Here is a 24,158-nt window from a genome sequence, read left to right as displayed (position 1 = left end):
GGACGGTATGTCGCATGGAAGGGTCGGCTTGCATCAATCAGACAAGATCCCGTTCGGTATAGACTTGGCTTTGGTCCCAGATGCGGCTAGCTGAAACGAGATTGGGCATATGATATGCAGGAGAGGAGAAAATTATTCCTGACGGGTGCGTGGTGGTCGGCAGAGGCCGTTATCGACCCACTTTATTATTGCCGGAGTAAGATATAGTCTGGATTGCGGTAAAACGGTTGCCAATCGACCTTGACAGTGTGGGATGAGATAGGATTAAAACCAAGACCCCTTGCCCCCTCGTCTCCCATGATTCATGTTCACTTGACCCCGGATTACGCTTTGTGTGTGTCGGCTATATTGATTCCTCCGCGCTCTCGGCAATCTGCGACCTATCTTCCTCTTTGAGGATTTCCGAGATCAGCTTGTAGCTTTGAGCTTTGAATGGCCCAGCATTTTTGACTGGAGGACTTGATTTTCCAGACCAGGTGCTTTGACTCCCGAGGTAGTTGAGTGATATCATCTATACCTGACCCATACCGCCACCATGGAACATCATTACGAACCAGAGGGAGTGCCATTCTCCCAGAGACCCATTGTGGTTCTAGGAGCAGGGATCATTGGCTGTGCAACTGCCCGGCAATTACTGAGGGATGGGTTTCCAGTCGTGTTAGTCGCCGAATATTTGCCGGGAGATCAGCACATCCAATACGCATCGGCGTGGGCAGGAGCCGCATGGCATGCCGCTGGCGGCATCACCCCCGATCAACGATACATCCAAGCGGTCACCCACCGCATACTGCTGAAGATGGCCCAGGAGGGCCCGGAGTCCGGCGTGAGCGTTGTCAACGCACGAGAGTACCTCGAACAAAAGCCTGCCCCGGACTCGGCCATATGGGGCAGGACTGTGGTTTCCAAGGTATGATGCAGCTTGGTTGCTGGGATCAGCTGAAACGTTCAGTTCAAGCGAAACTAACGAGGCTTGTCGTTGTGATCAGTTCCGTGAAATGCATACTAGCGAATACCCTTCTGATTTTAACTGCGCCTGGGCCTACGAGACACTCGTCACAGATCCAACTATCCACATGCCCTATCTAGGGAAACAAATCACATCGCTGGGAGGCCAATTTATCCGACAACGCGTTGAATCTCTACAAGAGCTGTATGACATGTTCCCGGAGTCGCGGGTGTTCATCAACGCCAGCGGATGGGGCAGCAAGAATTTGACGGACGTGAAAGATGATAATTGCTTCCCAGAGCGTGGGCAGAATGTCTTTTTAACCACTGATCGATGCGACACAATGTATTTCCGGAACGGCCAGGAATATACCTACGTGATCCCTCGGCCATTTTCCAAGGGAGTTGTGCTGGGCGGAGTCAAGCAGCAGGATAATCTGTAGGTAACTGAGACTCTGTGCGACACACTTCTGACATCATTTTTTTAGGTCACCCGAGGTTGATTTGGATATTGCGCAGGATGAGATTGCGCGCGCGCATCGGTTAGCTCCCGAAATCGTCCCCGAGCACCCAGGTGCAGATGCGGTCAGTCACATTATTGGAATCCGGCCTTCCCGAAAGGGAGGGTTTCGTTTGGACTCGGAGCGCCGAGGAGATCACGTCGTTGTCTCCGCGTATGGATTTGGTGGTGGTGGGTACGCTTTCTCCTATGGAATTGCAGATGCAGTGGTCAAGATGGTTGAAAAGGCAGAGCGAGACAGTGTCATCGTATAGGGAAGTTGCAATCTCACCCCTCACACAACAAAAACCTGTTTCATCCCCAGAATTTTTAAAAGTGAGGCTTGAACCAAACCCATTGGACTGGTACAAGTATCATATACAGTAGACTCTGTAGATCTCGGACCAAGTTCGGAGACGGGAGAGTTCCGAGAATGCCAATTTGAAGAACACGACAAAAACTACACCGTGTGCAGTGATTGTAGAGTATATTCCAGATGTGTACCTTGCGGCTGATCCATCATATATGAAGCGACCTTGCACTAATAAGTGGAAGTCATATGTGGCTAGGTTAGGGCTAAGACTGCTAGTATAGCGAGTAGTACGGAATACCCCAAAGTACGTCAACACCAAAAGAGCAGTCCAGCCGAACAATGCCGCTGCCCCTCATCACATTCGCCACCTGAGCATTTTCGGGTGAGACACAATTGCAGAGTCACTCTATATTGTAGGTTGACTCCAGGGGAGAGGAAGATATCATATAGTAAATTTGGAGTGGTCAATGTATGCAAGCGGTTAACTGCCTCTATAGCCTTGAAAGTCATACAAACTACAAAGGGTGGGCAGATCACCCCCCTTTAAAGTACCTCCGTACTCCGTATAGGTGACGGCGATATAACCTAAAGGTTGTGATTACGTCGGTGTGCATTTTGCTGAGGCTTTTAGGGACTTTTGGCGTGATCCATCCCTCTGTTTTGTGTTTTCTTGGAATTTTTTTGCCTCTTCACATCTCCACAGTGGTCTGGAATTTGATTCGGGCGCCTCTCCCAGCCACTCATCTCTCAGCCTTCCTTCGGGCTATCTAGCCTTGGATTTTCCAAATCCCGCTGAGATCGGATGGAGGATCTCGAATCTTGGCCCAGGGCTTGCATTCTTAAGGTCTTGATCTTGACTTCCTCAAGAGCTTTCAGACGTTGAATGACTTCTTCGCGTGGGCTGTCAGCGAGATGCCTGTGGATCAGATGCTCCACCTGAGAATCGCTGAGTGCCCAGTGAACAAAATTGCGGTGATCACCCCGCCGGATGAGGCCGACTTAAACCTTGAAAGTAAAGGTACAAGAAATGTCGCTTCTCCCGACCTCACCCTTCTTGGTCGCATATATCGACTGACACCGTGAGTGAAAATTCCTCGGAGCGGGACCACCCTTGTTGAATTACGGGAAAAGGTGGAAAGTGGGAGAAACACGTACTAATCGCATGCAGAAAACCCACAATCGTGCTTGATGGCTCGTTGCGAATCATCGAAGTGTCCAATAGCCATGTGGAAATATTCGAACGGTCACGAGATCAACTGTTGACCTCCAATGTTTACGACCTTCCCGCCTCTGTCCTTTCAGCCCCCGACATCCCGTCCTTGAGTGGCGCCTTGGGCGCCGCCATATCAACTCGCCAGGTGCAGGCCACCAATCGCGTTTATGTCGCCAAATGCAACGCCTTTTATTCTCTTAACGTGACCCCGATCTTTGAAGATGACGCCCTCCTGTATGTGCTTTTGGAAGCCGAGCGCACTGCCCAAAAGCCGCCTGCCGACGAGCCGCGCAATCTAAACCAAGCCTACAAAATACTAGTCGATACCGTGAAGGACTATGCCATCTTTATGCTCGATACTCGAGGCCACATCGTGACGTGGAACTCGGGCGCTGCTATCCTCAAGGGCTACACCGCCTCTGAAATCATCGGTCAGCATTTCTCCGTTTTTTACGGTCGCGAAGATCGTGAAATCAAAAAGCCCGCCCGGGAATTGGAGGTCTGCATACGCGAGGGGAAGGTCGAGGACGACGGTTGGCGCTACCGGAAAGATGGCTCGCGGTTCTGGGCCAACGTGATGATCACCGCAATATTCCAGAATGGGACTCTGGTGGGATTCGTGAAAGTGACGCGTGATTTGACAGAGCGTCGGGCCACAGAATCGCGTTTGATTGGTGCATTTGAAGAATCGGTCCGATTGAAGTCTGCTTTCCTAGCCAACATGTCACACGAGCTACGCACTCCAATGAACGGAATGTTCTTGGCTTTGACCATGCTGCTCAAGACCGAGCTGACTGCTGAGCAGCGGGAGTTTGCTTGTATTCTGGAAGATTCGACCTCAATACTGCTGCAGGTCATCAACGATGTACTGGACTACTCGAAACTATCATCGGAAACCTTCCCTCTAACAACCGAAGTGCTCAACATCAACAGCGTGATCACAGCGGTGATTCGCAACTGCCAAGGGACGCTGAAGCCCGGTGTTAAACTTACGTCTGCCGTAAGTAAGGGGTTCCCCCAATCCGTCAAAGGAGACCCCCTGCGATTCCGCCAAGTGTTGCAAAATCTGGTCAGCAATGCAGTCAAATTCACTGAAAAAGGCCACATCCGAATCAACGCGAACTACGTGATCGACCGGAAAGAACCTGATGTATATCAGATCACCATTGAGGTGGTGGACACAGGTATAGGAGTACCCGAAGATGCCGAGAGTACTCTTTTTACTCCTTTCACACGATTCGTAGACACAGCAACTAAGAGATACCAAGGGACTGGCCTCGGTCTATCCATCTGCAAAAGCTTGGCCGAATTGATGGATGGAGCAGTGGGATTCCACGCCAACCCAGACGGGCCAGGAAGTGTGTTCTGGATGAGCGCCAAACTGGCGCGTGTTACCTCGCCAGTCTCGGCAGCGAGAACGAGTCTGCCCTCGATAAGACCCACTACACTTGACCAAACTGGTCCGCTCAAAACTATCGCTCCACACAAGTACGTCCTTCTTGTCGAAGACAACAATGTCAATCAAACCATCATGATGAAACTCCTCGGTAGTCTTGGCTTCCAGCGAGTCGACGCCGCCTGGGATGGTGCAGAAGCAGTGCGCATGGTCAAACAAAAGCCACTCGCATATAGTGTGATCTTGATGGACATCAACATGCCGGTCATGGATGGCCTCACAGCTACGGAGCACATTCGACGAATCAATCTTGATGTACCCATTCTCGCCTTGACGGGCAACGCTTTGAAGGGAGATGCAGAAACGTATCTATCTCGGGGCATGAATGATTACATCGCCAAGCCCTTGCATCGACAGCAGCTGGTTGATCTCTTGTGGAAATGGTGCGGATCTTGAGGGACTCGGCTCACATTCTAGTGGCCATCAAAAACCAGATCACATCGCACTCCCCCTATCGACGCCAATGCTGATGTCAGGCGGAACTACTCCAGCGACTTTTGTGCCAAGTATCCCGGTCTAAAGTCTTGGACTAGTTCACCTGACAAGCCTGAACCAGCGTTGCAACGCACTACTCAAGCCCTGGCGTTCGTCAGGTGTCGAGGTTTGCGGCTTTTGTCAAAACCCAATATCCGCGTTGCAAATGAGCGATTGATGCCAAGCACTGTGATCGCATCTCCGTTTGCCCTGCCGATAAATGCTTCAAATGATCTACGTGGGGATAAGAACCTGCTCGCGACCAAAAAAGCATGAACAAGACACATGCAATTATTCCCACTACCCAAGCTGCACGGTTGCAGTCTTGGGTGGTCTTCTTTACTCGCTACACTTAATACCACTCTTGAGATGACACCTTCTGCGGCGTCCTAGCAGCTGCGTAGTCGGTGGATGATTCCACCAATGCTTTTAAGCGTCCATTGATGATGACACCAGTACTGGGACAGTGATCAATCCAAACCTCGTAACATATCGCGTATGGCAGCCCATCCTGTAATTGGTAGGAACTGGGCCTTTAGTTTTCCAACTAGATTCGAGTCAATATGCATTCGCCAGATAATTCAATACCCCCCTTCTTTTAGAGTGGGGAATGTGAGCGCGGAGCCCAGGGGCTTGGAATTGGCATCGTCAAGCCGGCCGCGGTAGCAAATGACCATTTTCATTAATCTTGGAAGCTTTGACGGCAGCAATATCCTCAAAAGCTGCCCTCATATCTTCGAAAATTTTTCAGTCACTGATTAGGTACCTAGTTACAAGTTTCTGGACGGATACCCAAGTGCTGGCCACGCATATGGAGTACTCTCCCTCAACAGACGTCACCGTTGATGAGCGCATGCAGGAGAGAGAAAATCTTCACGTGAGACCCTGGATTCAGATCTATGATTCCTCCGATACTTCTATGACGTTTGAATCCAGCCTTGAAGACGTTGATCCGAAATACATAGCCCGAACGAGTGAGAAGCTCCACAGCGATAAAGGACACCCGCCGCATTAACCTTCAATCACCGACGAAAGCAACCCTCTGAGCAAGACGCGGAACAGAGATATGCTCCGTGTTTACTTTCACATGATGCATGACTCGGAATATCCTGTTCTAACCTTCCGAGAGGGCGAAGCTTGTATATCAAACCTTGGATCACCCAGTAAGTGCCAACTTCGAAGCCCACCAAGGCCAGGGCCTGGCGTACTTTTGCACTTTGGCCCTGCACTTTGAACTTCGTGGCGTACGACGGCTCAGTTTCTCCATATTCCTATCTCCTCCGTCATGGCCTAAGCGTTATTAAATCGCCGTTTCACGTCATAAGGACAATTGAACCAACGGCCCTTGGGCCTTAACACGCCGCCTAAGTTCACTTTGAAGACTTATCGGGTCTCCACTGAGGACTATAGGACATACGAATCGTTTTGGGTTTCAGTCAAAGCTAACTCAAAACATCCATGGATACGCACTACGTAAATGGTAACGGCAGTGCTAGGTCATCCTTGAGACTGATATGCATAATGGTGTTATTTGCTCAGTGTAAAGACCGGAAGTGAGGTTGAAGAGCAAAAAGATCAAGAAAATCAAAGCAGCAGCTTCCTTTGAAGGAAAGGAGAAAGACATATGGAGGGAGAGGAGGCTGAGAAGACGGAGGTTATGCCAAAGGCAGGTGAAGATATGACACGCTCCCAAACCTCCCAACTATAAAAGCTCCTTTACTATTCTCCGTCCCTCTTCTCCTTTCTCTTCTTCTCCACAACTCTTCTTCTTATCTTATCCTCATCTAACTTCATCATGCTCAGACATTATCTCCTTTTTCTTTGTGCTCTGGTGATCAGCGTAATCGCTGTACCAACAGGACACCAATATGAAGTCCATGAGCGTCGGGAGTACAACACCGATGCGTGGACCGAAACTCAACGACTCGCTGGGGACACAATCTTACCTGTCCGAATTGGCCTGACTCAGTCTAATCTTGACCGCGGTCATGACTTGCTGATGGACATGTACGAGCATTGATACTTTGATACAGACACTGTACTGACGTGTGAATTCAGCTCTAACCCAAAGTCAAGTCGTTACGGAAAGCACCTCTCTCTTAGTGAGATGCATGATTTCTTCGCTCCAGCCGACACAAGTGTGGCTGCAGTGCGTTCTTGGTTGGAGTCTGCTGGAATTGCCGGAAACCGCATCTCGCAGTCGACCAACAAGCAGTGGGTACAATTTGACGCCAATGTCAACGAATTGGAAGATCTGCTTCGCACAGAGTACTACACTTACTCACATGGCGCGAATGGGCGATCACACGTTTCATGCCGGGAGTGAGTTGCAATATCAACAACACGCTTTTACCTCAAGTGAGGTCTGCTGACTAGAGAAAACAGGTACCAGGTTCCGGCTTCTGTGCGTGAGCACATTGACTACATCACTCCAGGTGTTGCTATGCGCGAGGTGACTGGGCTACAAATGCCTATAAAGAAGCTTGGCACACGCACCTTTGGAGGAATACCCCCAAAGTTCACTCCAATCGACCGACCTATCAGTCAGCTCACGAGCAATACTTCCCAGGAATGGTGCTCTCTTACGGCTACACCTCAATGCATTGGAGGTGTGTTGCTCATTCTCTTGAGGTCACCCCCAAGTAACCGCGCTAACAAGTGAGCAGAGATGTATAACATCCCAAAGGGCCATTCTGCTACAAAGGGAAATGAGCTTGGAATATTCGAAACGCTTGGGGACGTGTACAGCCAAGAGAGCCTTGATCTGTTTTTCTCGCATTTCGCTTCGTATGTTCGCTACAGACGCTGTTGAGAGTTATGGAAACTAACCGCTTCTCAGGGAAATTCCCGTGGGTACACATCCAATTTTAAAGGGCGTGGATGGAGGCAGCGCCCCCACCACAGATGTAAAGAAAGATGGTTGCGAGTCCAATCTTGACTTCGAAATCTCTTACCCGATCATCTGGCCACAAACCCCGATTTTGTTCCAAACTGACGATATGGTCTACGAGACAAATCACAAAAACGTGGGATGGCTCAACACTTTTCTGGATGCCATTGACGGATCCTACTGCGACGAGATCTCCCCTTATGATCCCGTTTATCCAGACCCCGCAGAAGGAGGGTACAAGGGTTCTCTGCAGTGTGGCGTCTACGAACCTCCAAAAGTGATTTCCATTTCATATGGCGGAATGGAGTACTTTATGCCCCTCGCATATCAGAAGCGTCAATGTGGCGAGTTCATGAAACTCGGTACTATGGGCGTGTCAGTGGTGGTCGCTTCTGGTGATAGTGGCGTGGCGGGCATATATGGTTATTGCCTTGGTCCCAACGAAACAATCTTTAACCCGGATTACCCTGCCACCTGTCCCTATCTCACAGCAGTGGGATCAACCGAGATACCAATTGGTGTCTCACACCTAAATCACAAAGAGCAGGCTACAATCCGTTTTGGATCCGGCGGTGGCTTCAGCAATATCTACAAGACACCCGACTATCAGGCGCAAGCGGTGACCCAGTACTTTTCCGTGGCAAATCTCAGCTACCCATACTACGAGACCTCGGATAACACCAGCATCGATGCAAATGATGGCATCTATAATCGCATTGGTCGTGGGTATCCCGATGTCGCTGCGATTGGGGAGAGGGTGGCTATCTACTGTCATGGAACTTACGGAACAATTGGTGGCACATCAGCATCGGCACCCGCATTTGCTGCAATGCTCACTCGCATCAACGAAGAGCGACTTGCCGTGGGAAAGTCGACTGTTGGGTTTGTCAATCCGGTATTGTATGCCCACCCGGAGGCATTCTTCGATGTGACGAGTGGAAGCAACGCTGGTTGCGGTACTCCGGGCTTTGCAGCGATTGAAGGTTGGGACCCAGTGACTGGACTTGGTACTCCGAACTATCCACGTCTTTTGGATGTGTTTATGAAGAACTAGAGTCGGGTCTGAAGAAGCCTGACACAACTTCCTTTTCCATACAGTGAACATAAACAATGCAGTGAAATTTATTTCTTCGACAGTTTTCGTACACACCACTTGACACCGAGAAATCTTTTGAATAATTCGTGTAGTTTCTATGCAAGTCCCCCTGTTCGACGGACAGGTCCACATACTCGGCATTGAGACCGGAGCGATCGCACCGTTCCGACACGCTAAAGACGGTAGGCAAGGAAGCTAAACCGAATTGAGTGCCCGAAAGTTTCTCAGCAACTTGAGGCCGAGAACAGTCCCAAGCAACAAAGAACCAGAGGAGTATGAATCGATGAATATCAGTCGAGTACCTTTGTAGTCAGGAAAGAAAGGATACGGTGAAATGCGATTCCACCATTGACAGACACGATGACATCATTGGATGAGGTAAGCACGCGGGGAAACAGTGGAACGGTCTAGCCCCTTTCGGCCTGTATAGATCACGCATTCGCTTCGTCGGCGTCGACATATCCTCATCTCTGATGATATGAAGACGATTTAGGAGCACAGCATATAAGAAAACCACAGCTCAGAGCTCACAAAATACTCCATATGTGCGACAATGTACGCAGCCAGTGTCCAAATGTTTGGTACGGCAACCCGCAGTTTCCCCCTCGGTGGGGTCTGGTCCGAGAGGGGCAGCGTGGGATGGCAACACCCCGCCGGAGGGCCAGGCGCTTTAAAAGATACTCCAGTTCCCCTGGATTTTTCTTCTCGATCCTGATTTTGATTCTATTTCAATTCATCCCATCAAACTCACATCATGTCTCTCGGAAAGAAGGTCACTCTCAACACTGGTCACCAGATCCCGTATGTTGTATACCCACCAAATTGCTCGGCTCTTAAGCTAACCCCACGTTTAGCCAGCTGGGCTTCGGTACCTGGCAATCCGCCCCTGGTCAGGTTGGCGAGGCCGTCTACGAGGCCTTGAAGGCCGGTTACCGCCACCTTGTATGCAGAACCCTATTTCCTTGTGGAAGTGTCAATTTTGCTAACAATTCTTAGGATCTGGCAACCATGTAAGATATATCCATTGCATAGGCTGCGTTCGACATGGAATATCTACTAATCGCCTTCCAACAGCTACCAGAACCAGCGCGAGGTCGCCGAGGGCATCAAGCGTGCTTACAAGGACGTCCCCGGTCTCAAGCGCGAGGACCTCTTCATCGTAAGCCAATACTTTCTTCCAATCGGCTCAAGACTAAGAAGCAGTGACTAACACATTATTGAATAGACATCTAAGCTCTGGAACAGGTACAACTCTCCGAGACATACGTTATGTCACACCGATGCTGATCCTATATAGCCAACACCGTCCTGAAGTCGTCGAGGCTTCTTTGGATGCCTGCCTTGCTGAGCTCGAGCTGGAATACCTCGATGTAAGGCTCAATCGCGCGCTCGCTCATTCGTTTGGTTGCTGACCGATACAGCTCTACCTTGTTCACTGGCCCGTTGCCTTCGAGAAGGGCGAGTCCTACTTCCCCCTCGTTGCCAACAGCACCGTCGAGGGCGGCGATGTGATCATTGATGATGGTGTTTCCATTGTGGACACGTGGAAGGGTAATCACTCCCTCCTAAAAAACAGAGGAACACAAAGCTAATTCACTCCCAGCCATGACCAAGCTTCCCAAGAGCAAGGCCCGCTCCGTCGGTGTCTCCAACCACAAGATCGAGCATGTTAGTGTTTGACAATACCTAAGATTCTCCCTCGAGTCGCTAACCAATTCAAAGCTCGAGGCTCTCATTAACGGCACCGGCGTCGTCCCCGCTGCTAACCAGATCGAGCGTCACCCCGTTCTCCAGAGCAACGACCTCATTGAATACTGCCAGAAGAAGAACATTCACATCACCGCTTACTCCGTACGTATACCTCCTGACGACGATGGCCTAGGGCGAAAAAAAGCTAACTTTTCATGTGTAGGCGTTCGGTAACAACATGCTGAACATTCCTCTCCTGATCACCCGCCCCGAGGTGAAGGAGGTTGCCGAGTCTGTTGCCAAGCGCACCGGACAGGAGGTTTCCCCCGCTCACGTTATGTATGATTCTCCAGATCGCCTATGTTTCCCCACAGCCAACGCTAACATACTTCTAGCCTCGCCTGGTCCCAGGTTGGTGGACACAGTGTCATCCCCAAGTCGGTGACTCCCTCGCGCATCCGTGACAACTTCAAGGAGATCGAGCTCACTGCCGAGGAAGTTGAGAAGGTCAGCCTTCTGGGACAGAACCGCAAGCGTTACAACACCCCTTACACTGCCAACAAGCCTCGCTGGAACATTGATATCTTCGGCGAGCCTGAGGAGAAGCCCGCTGACCACAAGGTCATTTTGTAAATGTTTGACTATGACTGGATAGTTGGATAGATAAATAAAATGAATCAACGACATGACCAATGACTTTCAACTGTAGAAATGTGACAACATTTGAAACATTGGTTATATGGCCGAAAAAATAACATAAAAAGGGTATATGCGAAAAGCCAAACATGCGTGGAAGACCCCCAAGCTTGTGACCTCATAATTCTTCTAAGACTGACACAAGGTCCAGTCATCATTTACATGATCCATCACTTCAGAGATCTCATAAAAAGTTTCAATTTTCGGCATTGATTGGTCGCTGGTGTGAGCCTGATACGGGGCCAGCGTCCAACTCATAATATTCTCGCACGGGTGTATGTCCAATTGGAGCCTCATGGATCGAGCGACTGTCCAGGAAGATTGCGGATCCGACTGGCTTTCGAGGCATCTGTAGCTGTGACTCCTCGATTGGAGACGGTGTTTCCGTAGAATTCACGGTCTTTTCAGTTTGCGTCAGAACAGGCGATGGGATGGATCTAGAAAAGTCCGTTGGTTGTCTTCCTAGAGCTCTCTGGTTTCGTCGGCGTCGTCGAAGTATGAACCATAGAGCAACTAGAATGAGGAGAACGGCGAGGATCACACCGATTGCAATTCCAGCTTTGGCGCCTGAACTCAGACCACTGGAGCCTTCGGAGCAGGAGTAGCTTCCTCGGAAAACACCTTTGGATTTGAGGGAGTTCAATGCGCTGCATCCTGTTGAGCCGCTAGTTTTGATGATTGTTTGTCCTTGTACTTGGTCGAGAGCAGGTAAAAGCACACTGCGATATCCATTAGCTTCATTATCATAATGCAGCATGTTTCCAGAATCATACGTAGTGAAAGAGCCTGTCAAGGTTAATTGCCCGTCTACTTCTTCCAATTGCTGGAACCCGAGCGTTCGAAGCTGCGGGTTCCGTGTGATCGTCATGCCAGAAGATACTTGGGATAATGCTCCCATGGTGATCGTGGACAAGGTGTCAAGGTTGCTTATCGTGATAGATCCCTGCACCTTGTCTAGATCGGGCGCGACAATGGCTGAGAGACCTGACACGCCCTCTGCAATGAAAGAGCCTTTGATCTGCTCCACGCCGCTGAGAGTGATTGCGCCATTGAAGGAGGAATCTATCGTGATGCTTCCTTCGAAATTCTCACAACTAGTCAAATTATTGACATCGCTTTGCGTGGAAATAATCAGACTGTTTGAACCTGGGGGATATTAGCCTCGCGCAAGGTATCAACTCGAATTTTCAACCACTGACAAGAATCTGAGTCGGCTCGCACGACTTGCCATACAGTGACAAGCGCAAAAAGGTGGGAGACGATCATCCGTACGGGCTGGGTAACTCTGATGGTGCTTGAGTTATACAACCTCGGATTGTGGAGGAAACGGACATGGCATGTTTAAAGTCCTTCTTGCCCAAGGAGGCGGAGTCGACAATTCCCGCGGCCTTGGCCTCACACCACGTCCACTGAGCAGCCTTCGATTTCTGCCGATCGGCCTTGACGAGAGGTTTTCCCTGCGCGAAGGGTCTCATGGTCTGGGCTGATTGGCTCGTTTGGGGCTTTTGGCATTACCCGAGACCCACTCAATAGGCATCGGAGATAAACTTGATGGAATCCCAGCTTAGCTGTCTAGCTTGCCTCGAGCTCGGCCATCTGGGTCATCGCTTGCACAGACATGACATTGTGCAATTCGATTCATGCCACAGTACCGGACCTCGCAGCCATCCGCATCCGGATCATGGATAACTGAGCTTCGGACCAGGATGTTTCCATACCCTTGCCGGAATACAGGAACCGAGTTGCTATTTTTGTGTAGCGTGGACGGTAGTGCAGAGGACGTAGGCAGCAAAGTTGGACGACCCACCCCCACCGATAACCAATAAAATGCAATGACGTCGATATCGGCACTAGAACAAAAGAAGAGTAAGAAGTACTCCGTACAGAACAATGCTCGGTCGGATAAGATGGGCATAGGTACGGAGTACCTGGACTATGCAGGTAACTTGAGTACCCACTCAGGTACCGGGTACTCAGCCCGATACGACGGCCGTCGCACCTACCGAATGTGGAAGGGTGAGTCAGCATATGCGGGGAAGTCGGGGTATCACATTCTTTTTCTACTATATCTCGAATCTCAAAGCCACCTCACTCGGATTTCTTTATGAGGGTAGGCAAAGGTTGTGGACGGTGTCGCAATCGCCATATCCGCTGTGTGATCCCAACTGGTGCATCGGCATGTACACCATGCTCCCGCCTCGGTCGGGAATGTCAATTGGATCCCCGCTTCCAGTTCAAGCCTGTCCATCACGTCTACCAGAAGGGGAATGGAGCACCGGCCAGATTTGACCTCGAGTGGGATAAAGAGCAGACCTGGGTGGACGTGTCACAGCCCGGTAGGTTTGGCTAAGACGCAGAAATCGAGACTTGTACTAATCAATTCCAGTGACATTTGTCCTCGAAGCGGCGGACGGATCAGTTGGGGATGAACAGATCATTCTACCAGAGCCTCCAACCCCGGCTCCACTGTCACTATCGAACTCTCTTTTGGAAGCGACCCAGGAGCGCTACCCGGAAACAACTCACACTGAGGAACGCAGTCAAAGAGTGATCGAGCGTCGATCACAGATCAGCACAAGCAGTCCGTTTACACCATTTTCGGAAGAGGATGCAACACTTTCACTACGAGAGGCATCGTTGATGCGCTACTTTATCCAGAAGCTAGCACCTTGGGTAGGTTCCAAGTGATGGCCTTGAAGAAACTCAAATCTGACTGCGGATAGGCCGACATATGTGACATTCATTCTCATTTCAGTACCGAGGTCCCAAGACGAGCCTTGGAGAACCCAATGGTCTTGAAAGCAATCCTAGCTCTCTCCGCCCGCCATGATGCAATCCTGGCCAATGATAGCGACTGGGAAGCTTCGGCTTACCATGGCGAATGTTTGGAGATGCTGATCGCAGCATTAGATAAAGCCGAGGCAAGCTGTGATGAAAACATGCTTATAGCAGTCGTCATCCTTCGTATATATGAAGAGTTGGAGAACAACACTGATCAAAAGTTCCACTTGTTTGGGTCTAACCGACTAGTGAATCTGGCGTCCCGCTCTGCAGCTTCTGGCGGGGTGGCGGAGGCAGTGAGCTGGCAGTTCTTACGACAAGCTATCTACGCTTCGGTGGTACAGTACCAGCCTTTGCAACTGGACATGCACACATTTGAATCTTCTTCAATGCTGCAGTGCCATGATGACCCAGCATGCGCCAATACTATCATTTTCTACTGTGCGCGTATTCTTCAATTGTGCTGTGACAAGCCTGGAAGAATCGTGGATAGAGAAACCTGGTGCTATATATCGGACCGTGTTGCAGAATGGGACGAAGCTAAGCCGACCACTTGGCAACCGATCCGATACCAAGCACCTAATCTTGCTGCTGATCGACCCTTTCCTGAACTATGGATGATATCTCCACCAGCTGGTAAGAGTAATCATGCAGTTCTTTCTCGCGCGCTCCAAAGTTGACCACAAATGCAGTGGTTGGGATGCAATATTACCATTCGGCATGTATCTTCCTTACATTATCCGATACCCCATCGCATTGTATGAGCGATTATGAGATCGCCTGCTCAAGGCGCTTAAAAGAGGTAGGTTTCTCGATTAACACATGTGGAGAAAAGTCTCAAGCTAATATGGTGCCTAGAAAACTATCGCAGAACACCTTGTCATGGTTATCGGGCTTTCGCTCTCCAATGAAAGTGTAGAGAATGCCTATTTCATGGCATCACACTTGCTACATCGCTGTTCGTTTCGAAAATCCTTTACCCAGCTTGCTGCGTGCTAACTCTGCCGCAGTTGGATATTGTCTGCGACACATAGTTGAGCAACAAGGAGCACTAAAATTCCTTGAAAGAGTAGAAAAGCGCCTAGGTTGGCGCACCTCCTGGATGATGCGCGAACTTGAAGATCAATGGTTGGAGTTGGCTGCATTTGACTCCTGGGTCACTTGACCATGACCAATTCGTTACATATAAAGGACATAATCTTGCAACCGGTATATATAGAATAAGGCTACAGTACACTTGGGTTCAAGTTTACCTAGGTATATGCCTGCCTTCAAAATACATACTCACTTCAACATCTGCCCGGGTGGATAGTGCTTTGAGACTTGCCGCCAACTGGGTATGGCAGGAAAGCTTGGAAGTGACCAGAGTACAGTCGCAGTAGGCATGGACATAGACCTTGAAATGTCCCGAGGTCGGATGTGGAAGTCATCAAGAGTAGGTCGCACCAAACCTTGACGAGAGAACCGTGAGCGAATTATCAACGTAATCATGACCTAGCATCGAAGAGTTATCACCGCTTTGCAGGAAAAAGCACGGAAGTAAGCCCCGCGCCCGGCCTTATACCATTAACAGTTTCTAGCCTCGTCGGAGACCGGTCAATGTGCTTACTCTCGGCTTTTCGGCATTGAGGCGTGCTAAACCCGCGATCTCCGACAGCCGCTGAGCATTACAATACAAATAAAGTCACGGATTCGTGCTCAGTTCACATATTTGAGACTCGGCTTTGATATTAGTGCAAATCTCACACATCCCAACGAGAAAAGCGATTATCTTGCTGAAATTAAACCGCAATGGATCTTCCCAAGACTTATAAACATGCTGTGTTCAAAGAGGCAGGAGGTCCTCTCGCGGTGGAACAGACAAATTTGACCATGCCTGCCACTGGGGAGGTCTTGGTAAAGGTCGAGGCATGTGGCGTTTGTTTCTCTGACCACATTGCTCAGTCTTATGGCCTGCGCGGGTCCTTGTATGTTCCGCTACCCAATATGAGAGAGATTGCTAACTGATTGAAAGTCCGATCGTGCCTGGACATGAGATTATTGGAAAGGTTGCTGCAGTTGGAGAAAATGTTTCACAGTGGCACGTTGGGGATCGCATTGGTGGGCCATGGCACGGAGGTCATGACGGTAATACACCCCTGATTCGAATTAACTCAGTAGCTATGGCTTACAACGGTACAGGTACTTGCCCTGCATGTCAGAAGGGTCATTTTCAAATGTGCGACCTCGGAATTATCAATGGCGTGACAAAGAACGGAGGATGTATGTATGCTCTTCCAAATGCGAGACAGATTCTAATCGTCTAGACGCCGAATACTGTATCCTGCGTGCTGAAGCAGGCGTTCGGATTCCCAGTCATGTCGATGCAGCAAAGTATGCTCCTATTCTCTGCGCTGGAGTGACTGTATTCAACTCCATGAGGCGCATGAACGTTCCACCAGGCTCGACTGTTGCCATCCAAGGACTGGGTGGCCTGGGCCATTTGGCAATTCAATACGCCAATCGATTCGGATGGCGCGTTGTGGCACTCTCTCGAGACTCCAAGAAAGAGCAATTTGTGCGCGAACTTGGGGCTCACGAGTATATTGACAGTAGTAAGGTAGACTCGGCCGAGGCACTTCGGAAGCTTGGTGGAGCGGCACTAATTGTCGCAACTGCGCCCGATCCCAAGGTGATACCACCATTATTGAAGGGACTTGATATCTTGGGGAAGCTCCTTGTCCTTGCCGGTGAGTAAATTCAAAATAGATATTGAGCAGAGATACTGAACATGAACAGTTCCCGGGGAAGTGGCATTTGACACGAGGTTGATGGTGGGTTCCACATTTCTTTCCAAGCACAATGATTCTAAACCATGTTCACAGATCTCGCGGGGACTGTCTATCCACGCCTGGCCCAGTGGGCACGCTATAGATTCCGAAGAAACAATTCAGTTTACCGAATTGCAGGGAATCAACTGCATGGTGCAAACCTTCCCACTGGAGAAAGCAAATGAGGCATATGGTAAGAGCTTCTGTTTCCTTCCAATTTACTCACCAACTAACCAGCCCATAGAAGCCATGACCAAAGGCACGGTCAGATTCCGCGCTGTGATAACAATGGATTGAAATCTGCAGGTGAAAAGATAAAGTGAGGATCATTGCCGAAATGAGACGGAAATGCAAGGAGTGGAGCGCGCAATTACCGCTGGTTGGTTGATATTGAAGTATAGCACAATCGAGAAAAGACTTTCACTCGGCTACATCTAGGCGATTGGCTGTGGTAGATGACGTGGACAGAATCTCTAGATATGGTACAGGCTGTACTTTCTCATTGTAGAATAACGGAAAGAGCAGTGTATTCGCGCTGTGCTGTGGGGTTCCCCCGCATCAACAATACAAACATAAATATCTCTCTTCGACCCGCTCTCTGTATCTTTCACGACATTCCTTCATACTTCACTGATCATCTTATATCAGCTTGAAAACATGACAGCCGAGACATGGAAAGAAATTGCTTCGAAGAAGCAACTTGAAAATGCTTCCATGATACCTCCTGCCTGGCAACTTCCCGTGGAGCTGACCAGAGTGAACGGATCATCTGGCATGAATGTGATAGATGTACCACGTCAGTCAGGTATCTTGACAGAAAGGCAGCTCGAGATTACCGAGTTGTACGACGCAACGGATTTACTCCGCAAGATCGAGCACCGCGAGCTGTCTGCGCACGATGTCACTGAGGCATTTTGCATACGTGCCGCGATTGCACAACAAGTGGTAAGATCGTCGACTTTGCATCTTACCTCTTCCATGAGTTGAATGCTGATATATACAGACTTTTTGTCTCACCGAAGTATTCTTTGAGCGGGCTCTGCAGCGTGCCAAGGACCTGGATGAGATATTAGCCACAACAGGGGAGCGGGTCGGACCGCTGCACGGATTGCCTATCAGTCTCAAGGTAGAAATTTCCTTTGAATGCTGGATTAGTGACTGATATATTTGTGCTGCAGGACTGCTTCAACGTCGAAGGCATTCCATCCACGATCGGGTTCACTTCCTTCATCAAGAATGGCCCGGTCAAAACGAACTCCCCGGTTGTCGAGATTTTGCTAAGATTGGGTGCAATTCCATTCGTGAAAACAAACATACCACAAACAATGATGGTATGGAATTTCCCCAGTGGAGGTTAGGACAATAACTCATGTTGTTAGGCTGCGGACTCGCACAACTATGTGTTTGGTCGGACGCTCAACCCGCATGCAACAAATCTCACTGCCGGAGGCTCATCAGGAGGAGAAGGAGCCCTGATAGCCATGAGGGGATCAGTGCTTGGCGTTGGAACAGATATCGCGGGATCCATTCGGATACCTGCTCTCTGCAATGGGACCTACGGGTTTAGGCCTTCAGCAGACCGGATTCCCTACGGAGGCCAGACAGGCTCTTCTCGTGGAGGGCTGTGCGGGATAAGGCCTTGCGCAGGGCCATTGGCAACATCGGCGAGAGATCTGGAGTTGTTCATGGAGACAATGACCAAGGCAGACCCGTGGGAGCTGGATTCGTCTGTTATCTTCTCACCATGGCGAAGCCTTTCCCCCAAGAAGGTACTTCGACTCGGATTCCTTGAGGAAGATCCTCACTTTCCTTTGCACCCACCTGTGCTGCGTACACTCACCACAGCTGTCGAAAAGCTCCGGAAAGCGGGACATGAAGTGGTTCCTATCAAGACATCGGTCATTCGAGATGCCTGTGCTCTGGCATTCAAGATATTTGCGATGGATCCAGCCAAGACGGCATTTAAGCATATTGCCGCAAGCGGGGAGCCCACGATCCCAGCTTTGGCGACAACATCGATCCCTCAAAAGAGCATGCCATATGAGTATGCGCCCTTGACATTGGAAGGCTTATACGATTTAACTGAGCAGCGGAACCGTATCAAGGAGGAGTTCCGCGCGCTGATCATCCAAGCTAAAGTGGATGCGATAATTATGGCTGGTTACCAAAGCACTGCTGTGCCACACGACAAGTATGGCATGCCGCCATACACCACTATGTGGAATGTGACAGATGTAAGCTCTTGAATGTATTCATATGCCCCTGTACTGACCGTTTGCAGTACCCGAGCTGCATCATTCCACACGGAAAAGCAGACAAGCGAGCGGACGAGGGATTCATTCGGAACGTTGATTATGAACCTGCATGTAAGCTTTGTCTTCATCATGAGCTCCCATCTTACCCAAAGCTAATCTCAGAATCTAGATGAGCCCGATGCCATAGAAGGAGCACCTTGCAGTGTGCAGCTAGCTGGCAGGAATATGCAGGACGAGGAACTGGTTCAAGTGGCGAAGATTGTTTCCAACGTGATCACCTCTTGATTATGCTAGGAGCAAGAGCACAATAACAGTGTTTGGACGGAACACTCAATGAATGGTTGGTACCATCGTGCGATCGAAGTATGCAAATCGTGATTAATAGCCCGAGATTCGTGGCACTCGTTTGCACGTTCATGGAACCTTCATGGAGTCCGTACTTCTTACCAACAAACAACACTTAAAGACTTTGAAGCCAGCCCACCAGTAGGATAGAGGAACAAGTTTCGCAGGGGTTGAACGGATAAATTTCGTCCCACGCCAACAACTCGGGACATCTCACCGCGAGATTATCCCTGGAGAATGCAGCCCCCCGCCTCGCCAAACCCCGCAAACACTTGCGATGCACAAGCCCAACGTAATTCTCCTGTTGGTGCAATTTCTCTCTGTGTCGCAATGACAGGACTAAAAGCACCATGTTCCCCCCCTTGAGATAATCTCTCACACTGGTCGGGCACCAATCCAACTGAAAGGAGACAACTGGTTCAAATCTAGAATCGAGATGGGTATCATGATGAATTTGGTCGGGGTGGTGATATTTGGCCTAGCTTGCTCTGTCGAGGCATATCCAGCTAAAAGCCAAGCCTCCAAGCCCCCTTTCTTCGTTTTGGCAGGAGATAGCACCACCGCCGTTCAATCCGCCGGAGGAGGAGGTTGGGGGGATGGATTCCTCAATACGACTCTGTTCGGTCGAGCGGCTGGTCGCAATCTAGGGCATAATGGCGCAACTACCGTCAGCTTTCGCTCTGGTGGTGATTGGGACGAGGTCTTGGCTACCGTGGACAAATTCAAGGATTTCTATCATCCGGTTGTGACAATCCAATTTGGCCACAATGATCAAAAGCCGGCCGCGAATATTTCCTTGGAGCAATACACCGAAAATCTCCAGGAATTTGTCGAAGAGGTTCTGGATGCTGGAGCGACCCCGATCTTGGTCACACCTTTGTCTCGACGGAACTATGAGACTTCCACCGGCAGTCCACGCATCATACAAAGTCTGGCCAACGAGACCATCGCGACACTCAGGGCCGCGCGCCGATCTGCCGTCAGAGTTATTGATCTGAACAAGGCGAGCACGAATTATCTGAACGCGATCGGACCAGCCAATGCTTATACATACAACCTGAATCCGACTGACTACACTCATTTGAATGATGCTGGAAGTGTGGTGTTTGGAGGAATTGTCGCTGACCTTATCATCCAGGTGGCGGGGGATTTGTCGAGGGATGGCTATTTGAAAGTGAATGCCGATCTGAAGAAAGATGTTGACGAAGGGGTGTACTACTGGCCTTGGACCTGATCAAGGCGATAATGAGACAAAGACTGAATTTTATAACTTTCTCGCATTGCACTTGAGAGAATGGTCCTGGTTTCATTCCTTGTAAGGCCCCCAGCCGCCATCTTGCAGAATAAACATTTTAACTTTGGAACTCGATTGATTAATTTGAGACTTGAGACTAAGGAAGCACTAAAACAAGTAAGGACCACTGAACCTTTGCAGTATCATATCTACTTCTCCTCCTCGTGGGCATGTTTTTGCAGGAACAGCGCCTTCATAGACGGATATGTGCGCACTTCAAGTTCATCAGAGAGAATGGATGTTCCCTGCTTATCCCCAAGACCGTACCGAATTGCCTCAGGCGTCCTACCCTTAGCCCGTTTGGCGAACCATATGGCGTGTACCCAGTCAATCCACACTTCAAAGCCCTCACCTTGATCATGAATCAAGATTGTAGCACCCTCCTCGTTACCGAAGCGATGGCCCAGGGTTATACGCTCCTCTTCTCCCCAAGACCCGTCGAGTTTGGAATTGAAAATTATCTGACCTTCACCTCGGCGAATAGAGAAGTGAAGTATGACGTCGTTCAAATCATCTGTGATGGAAACCCAGGTCATATCAACCGGAGTATCGGGAGCGACAAGGTCAACACTGGATGCTTCGAGGAGAATAACGCTGTCTGCTTTGAGAGTCTGTCGGAAGCGCAGACTGCCATGGAGAGGTAGGTTTGCTCTTGGGCGTTTCGGTCTGTTGACAATTAGAAAAGCTCATTTGGGATGTATTTCACTGTGCCACGCACCGGGGAGCAGGAGGATCAATTTTCGGCTGCTTCAGTTCTGGATCAAGTGCACCATCTGCACCTCCTGTGATTGTTGGCTCCTTCTTGAAGTTTTCGAATGCCGGGGGTTTGGCGGGGTCCGAAAAATGGTTCGTGTCGTTGCTGCTGCCGATGATCTCGAGGTCAAGCTTTTCGACATCGTACCGGGGTAGCTCCTTTCCGTTCTTTTGAGAGTCAGCAAGGAGATACTGACAACCGGCGATATTGACTTACCTTGACAACCCTCCAGTATGCGCGCTTTTCTATATAAGCCAACACCTCGTCGCGAGACAGCGACTAGAGTTTCCGTCCACTCCTGACGAGCTTGAAGAGCACAGGAGTAATGGGGATGTAAGCGGTGGATTTGACGCGTGACTTTTGTCCATCCGTGCAATTTCCACAAACAGACGCTCCATCTAGCTCGGGCTTTTGACTGAAGTTGTAAACTTCTGCGATAAGATCTGTGAGAGGAGTCTGTACCCCGTCCTCCTGGGCGAGATACAACTTCACCCAAAACGGCTGGCCGCCAAAGGCATATCTATCACAAGGCGATCAGTCATTTCCAACACACAGTCATGATGCGGATCCACTGTCGGATGAAGTTTGAAATCACCACTCACTTCAAGAAACGAATACTGAAAGCAAAGTCAGTGACTTGCAGCCCGCCATCGATGGCCTGGACTCCATCTGTGACAGGCGCATTTGGATCCAAAGCGAGGTCACGAGATACACCATAGAGTTTGTTCACGGTGGTGATAATGCTCTTTTGAAACAGATCTTGATCAAGTGCTCCATCCTGCTGGCGATACTTGACATCCCACCGGGGCAATTCAGGATACGAGTATCCAAGATTTGGGGTGTGCCGGACCCCTTCTGGTGTCCAATAGCTCCCCTCTGCGTCGCGCCTGAATGGCTGGAGTGGCGTATCTCCGTTGACCGCTTGTTGTTTGCCATGCGAGTCGCGTATAGTAGCATTATCCCCGTCAACATTGTCAAGCCACTTTTCCGGGTTCAAAGCTTGCCAAATTGCAAACAGGCGATCAATATTGCTACAGAACCCCACGTTATAAGTGTTGATTCCGATGGTATGCGAGAGATTATGAGCGGTACTAACCAGTGATGAAGGAAGAAGAGTGGATCAAAAGATGCTACTGGGACATTTCCCATATGACCTGCGTCGCCTGTCCAACCGTGACTAGAACCATCACGATTATGTTAGAAACCAGAGACTGATGATCAACCAACACACAAACCTGGTCGTTGGCATAAATCTAAGCTGAATTTCTTACATATTGTTGTGGATCTAATCCAATGTTAGTACAGAGATGAAGTAGGAAGAAGCAGTTGCTCACGTACATATTCAATGTTTAAATCTTCCTCGACCTTTTGATCCTTCGAGGTTGGGTTGGTACTGGCAAACGTGGTATAGTCCATCGGCACAGTGAGCAGTCGATATACCATCTCAGCAGCGGGGCCATGGTTCTTGTCGTTGTATCCCTCGTGGGAGTTGAATGCATCGGCAACCTTGCGATTATTGACAACACCGTGTCGCCAGCCCTCACTGGTTGGCTTCTGGTCTTCCTCATCGGGCCAACGACTAGTTCCGATCGCGTTTCCAAACTAAATTGGTTAGTTTTACGTGCTGTGATTGTAAAATTCAACTTACATCCTTGTACTCTTCTTGCTCCGCATCATCTTGCCAAGTGTTCTCAGTGCCTACACCCTCACTTCGCATAGGCTCATCCGTTGGCATGCAGAACTGGAACAACGGGTTGTCAATGCGAACCAATCCTCCCTGTGGCCTGGGAACAGTGATGGTGGGGTATTTCGCCAGGTCAGGAACTCGACCATTTCTCGCCCAGTCCCAGAATGGCAGACGCCATGACTCGGCATGCTCTCGCCATGCAGCCTGACGGTCCTCGGGAAATTGAGGGATTACCTCATTGACCATAATGTCGTATACGACTTGCTACATTATCGGTGAGAACTTTCTCCATTTTGTTGGAGATTGTGCTTACCTCGAAGAGAAACACATATGGGCGATGCCAAATAGGGAATATCACATGAGAATGGAAACAATATCCATTCTTCATGGGCTCCGGGCTGGGATCATCCCATCGCACAAATGGTTGACCGTGAATACCTAAAGCACCTCCAGGTTAGAAAGGGCGACTGACAAGATGCCGAGAAAAAAGGACATACCAGCGATCTGAAAATACGATAACCGTTCCTTCGGATCTAGCTTCTGGAATTTATCCAATGCTAGTATGAATAGATCAACTTGCTTTTTGTTTGACTTTTTGCTACTCCATTCGTCGATGTCCTGTCGCACAAAGACTTTCCGATTGATACCGTCATCGGGATCGGAGTCGCTGACCGGGAACCGAGCTTTGATCTGATAGTACTCATGAGGTGAGGGCTCGGAAGCCATATTATTCGCTGGCTGAACAGCAGAGACGATGCTTGGCTTGGGAGATTTCTTTGATCGTCGACCGAATAGGTACATTCAAGCTCAACAATAGTTTCTAACGTGAAACAGGAAGTGAATTCTATGACCTTATATAGTGCACACTGCAGCACTCAATAGGCTCCGAGATGATGTGGCGAAGTGTACTTGGGAGGGTGACTAGAAAGCGGCGTGTGGACAAGCTGATGTCCCACGGTCG

The 24,158-nt window shown here is 49.6% G+C and overlaps 9 protein-coding genes across 9 annotated transcripts; 7 read left to right on the top strand and 2 right to left on the bottom strand.

The window, feature by feature from the left end:
- Positions 1–535: 535 nt before the first annotated feature.
- N7506_004059 (FAD-dependent oxidoreductase) lies at positions 536–1,719 on the top strand (the record flags this gene model as incomplete). Its single annotated transcript, XM_056953354.1, has 3 exons — positions 536–907; positions 987–1,384; positions 1,434–1,719. The coding sequence occupies 3 exons, from the start codon at positions 536–538 to the stop codon at positions 1,717–1,719; spliced, it is 1,056 nt and encodes a 351-aa protein (XP_056812243.1).
- A 950-nt stretch (positions 1,720–2,669) lies between these two features.
- fos-1 (sensor histidine kinase/response regulator Fos-1/TcsA) lies at positions 2,670–4,822 on the top strand (the record flags this gene model as incomplete). The annotated part of the gene is made up of 2 exons (XM_056953353.1): positions 2,670–2,836; positions 2,926–4,822. The coding sequence occupies 2 exons, from the start codon at positions 2,670–2,672 to the stop codon at positions 4,820–4,822; spliced, it is 2,064 nt and encodes a 687-aa protein (XP_056812242.1).
- A 1,873-nt stretch (positions 4,823–6,695) lies between these two features.
- Positions 6,696–8,844, top strand: N7506_004057 (S53 family peptidase; the record flags this gene model as incomplete). The annotated part of the gene is made up of 5 exons (XM_056953352.1): positions 6,696–6,907; positions 6,959–7,222; positions 7,286–7,509; positions 7,567–7,687; positions 7,740–8,844. The coding sequence occupies 5 exons, from the start codon at positions 6,696–6,698 to the stop codon at positions 8,842–8,844; spliced, it is 1,926 nt and encodes a 641-aa protein (XP_056812241.1).
- A 796-nt stretch (positions 8,845–9,640) lies between these two features.
- Positions 9,641–11,208, top strand: akr1 (putative aldehyde reductase (AKR1); the record flags this gene model as incomplete). The annotated part of the gene is made up of 11 exons (XM_056953351.1): positions 9,641–9,687; positions 9,741–9,828; positions 9,883–9,896; positions 9,961–10,045; positions 10,112–10,131; positions 10,184–10,256; positions 10,308–10,437; positions 10,490–10,554; positions 10,609–10,737; positions 10,799–10,914; positions 10,971–11,208. The coding sequence occupies 11 exons, from the start codon at positions 9,641–9,643 to the stop codon at positions 11,206–11,208; spliced, it is 1,005 nt and encodes a 334-aa protein (XP_056812240.1).
- A 259-nt stretch (positions 11,209–11,467) lies between these two features.
- On the bottom strand, positions 11,468–12,537 carry N7506_004055 (uncharacterized protein; the record flags this gene model as incomplete). The annotated part of the gene is made up of 2 exons (XM_056953350.1): positions 11,468–12,417; positions 12,471–12,537. The coding sequence occupies 2 exons, from the start codon at positions 12,535–12,537 to the stop codon at positions 11,468–11,470; spliced, it is 1,017 nt and encodes a 338-aa protein (XP_056812239.1).
- Positions 12,538–13,103: 566 nt separating this feature from the next.
- Positions 13,104–15,217, top strand: N7506_004054 (Zn(II)2Cys6 transcription factor; the record flags this gene model as incomplete). The annotated part of the gene is made up of 7 exons (XM_056953349.1): positions 13,104–13,287; positions 13,386–13,607; positions 13,658–13,944; positions 13,995–14,688; positions 14,745–14,854; positions 14,911–15,010; positions 15,063–15,217. 7 exons carry the CDS (start codon positions 13,104–13,106, stop codon positions 15,215–15,217), a joined length of 1,752 nt encoding a protein of 583 aa, XP_056812238.1.
- Positions 15,218–15,843: 626 nt separating this feature from the next.
- Positions 15,844–19,402, top strand: N7506_004053 (Amidase; the record flags this gene model as incomplete). Its single annotated transcript, XM_056953348.1, has 13 exons — positions 15,844–16,019; positions 16,067–16,179; positions 16,234–16,314; positions 16,359–16,781; positions 16,831–16,865; positions 16,917–17,055; positions 17,107–17,126; positions 17,511–17,807; positions 17,866–17,988; positions 18,041–18,193; positions 18,242–19,096; positions 19,144–19,228; positions 19,287–19,402. 13 exons carry the CDS (start codon positions 15,844–15,846, stop codon positions 19,400–19,402), a joined length of 2,616 nt encoding a protein of 871 aa, XP_056812237.1.
- A 496-nt stretch (positions 19,403–19,898) lies between these two features.
- N7506_004052 (rhamnogalacturonan acetylesterase) lies at positions 19,899–20,696 on the top strand (the record flags this gene model as incomplete). The annotated part of the gene is made up of 1 exon (XM_056953347.1): positions 19,899–20,696. The coding sequence occupies one exon, from the start codon at positions 19,899–19,901 to the stop codon at positions 20,694–20,696; it is 798 nt and encodes a 265-aa protein (XP_056812236.1).
- Positions 20,697–20,905: 209 nt separating this feature from the next.
- Positions 20,906–23,923, bottom strand: N7506_004051 (uncharacterized protein; the record flags this gene model as incomplete). The annotated part of the gene is made up of 11 exons (XM_056953346.1): positions 20,906–21,422; positions 21,475–21,677; positions 21,727–21,789; positions 21,898–22,030; positions 22,113–22,541; positions 22,607–22,687; positions 22,782–22,795; positions 22,849–23,112; positions 23,159–23,461; positions 23,511–23,635; positions 23,695–23,923. 11 exons carry the CDS (start codon positions 23,921–23,923, stop codon positions 20,906–20,908), a joined length of 2,361 nt encoding a protein of 786 aa, XP_056812235.1.
- Positions 23,924–24,158: the final 235 nt, after the last annotated feature.

Source organism: Penicillium brevicompactum (assembly GCF_028827555.1).
Source record: "Penicillium brevicompactum strain IBT 35665 chromosome Unknown utg000003l_segment0_segment0, whole genome shotgun sequence".
Lineage (NCBI taxonomy): Eukaryota > Fungi > Ascomycota > Eurotiomycetes > Eurotiales > Aspergillaceae > Penicillium > Penicillium brevicompactum.
This window is presented reverse-complemented; position numbering and strand designations above follow the sequence as displayed.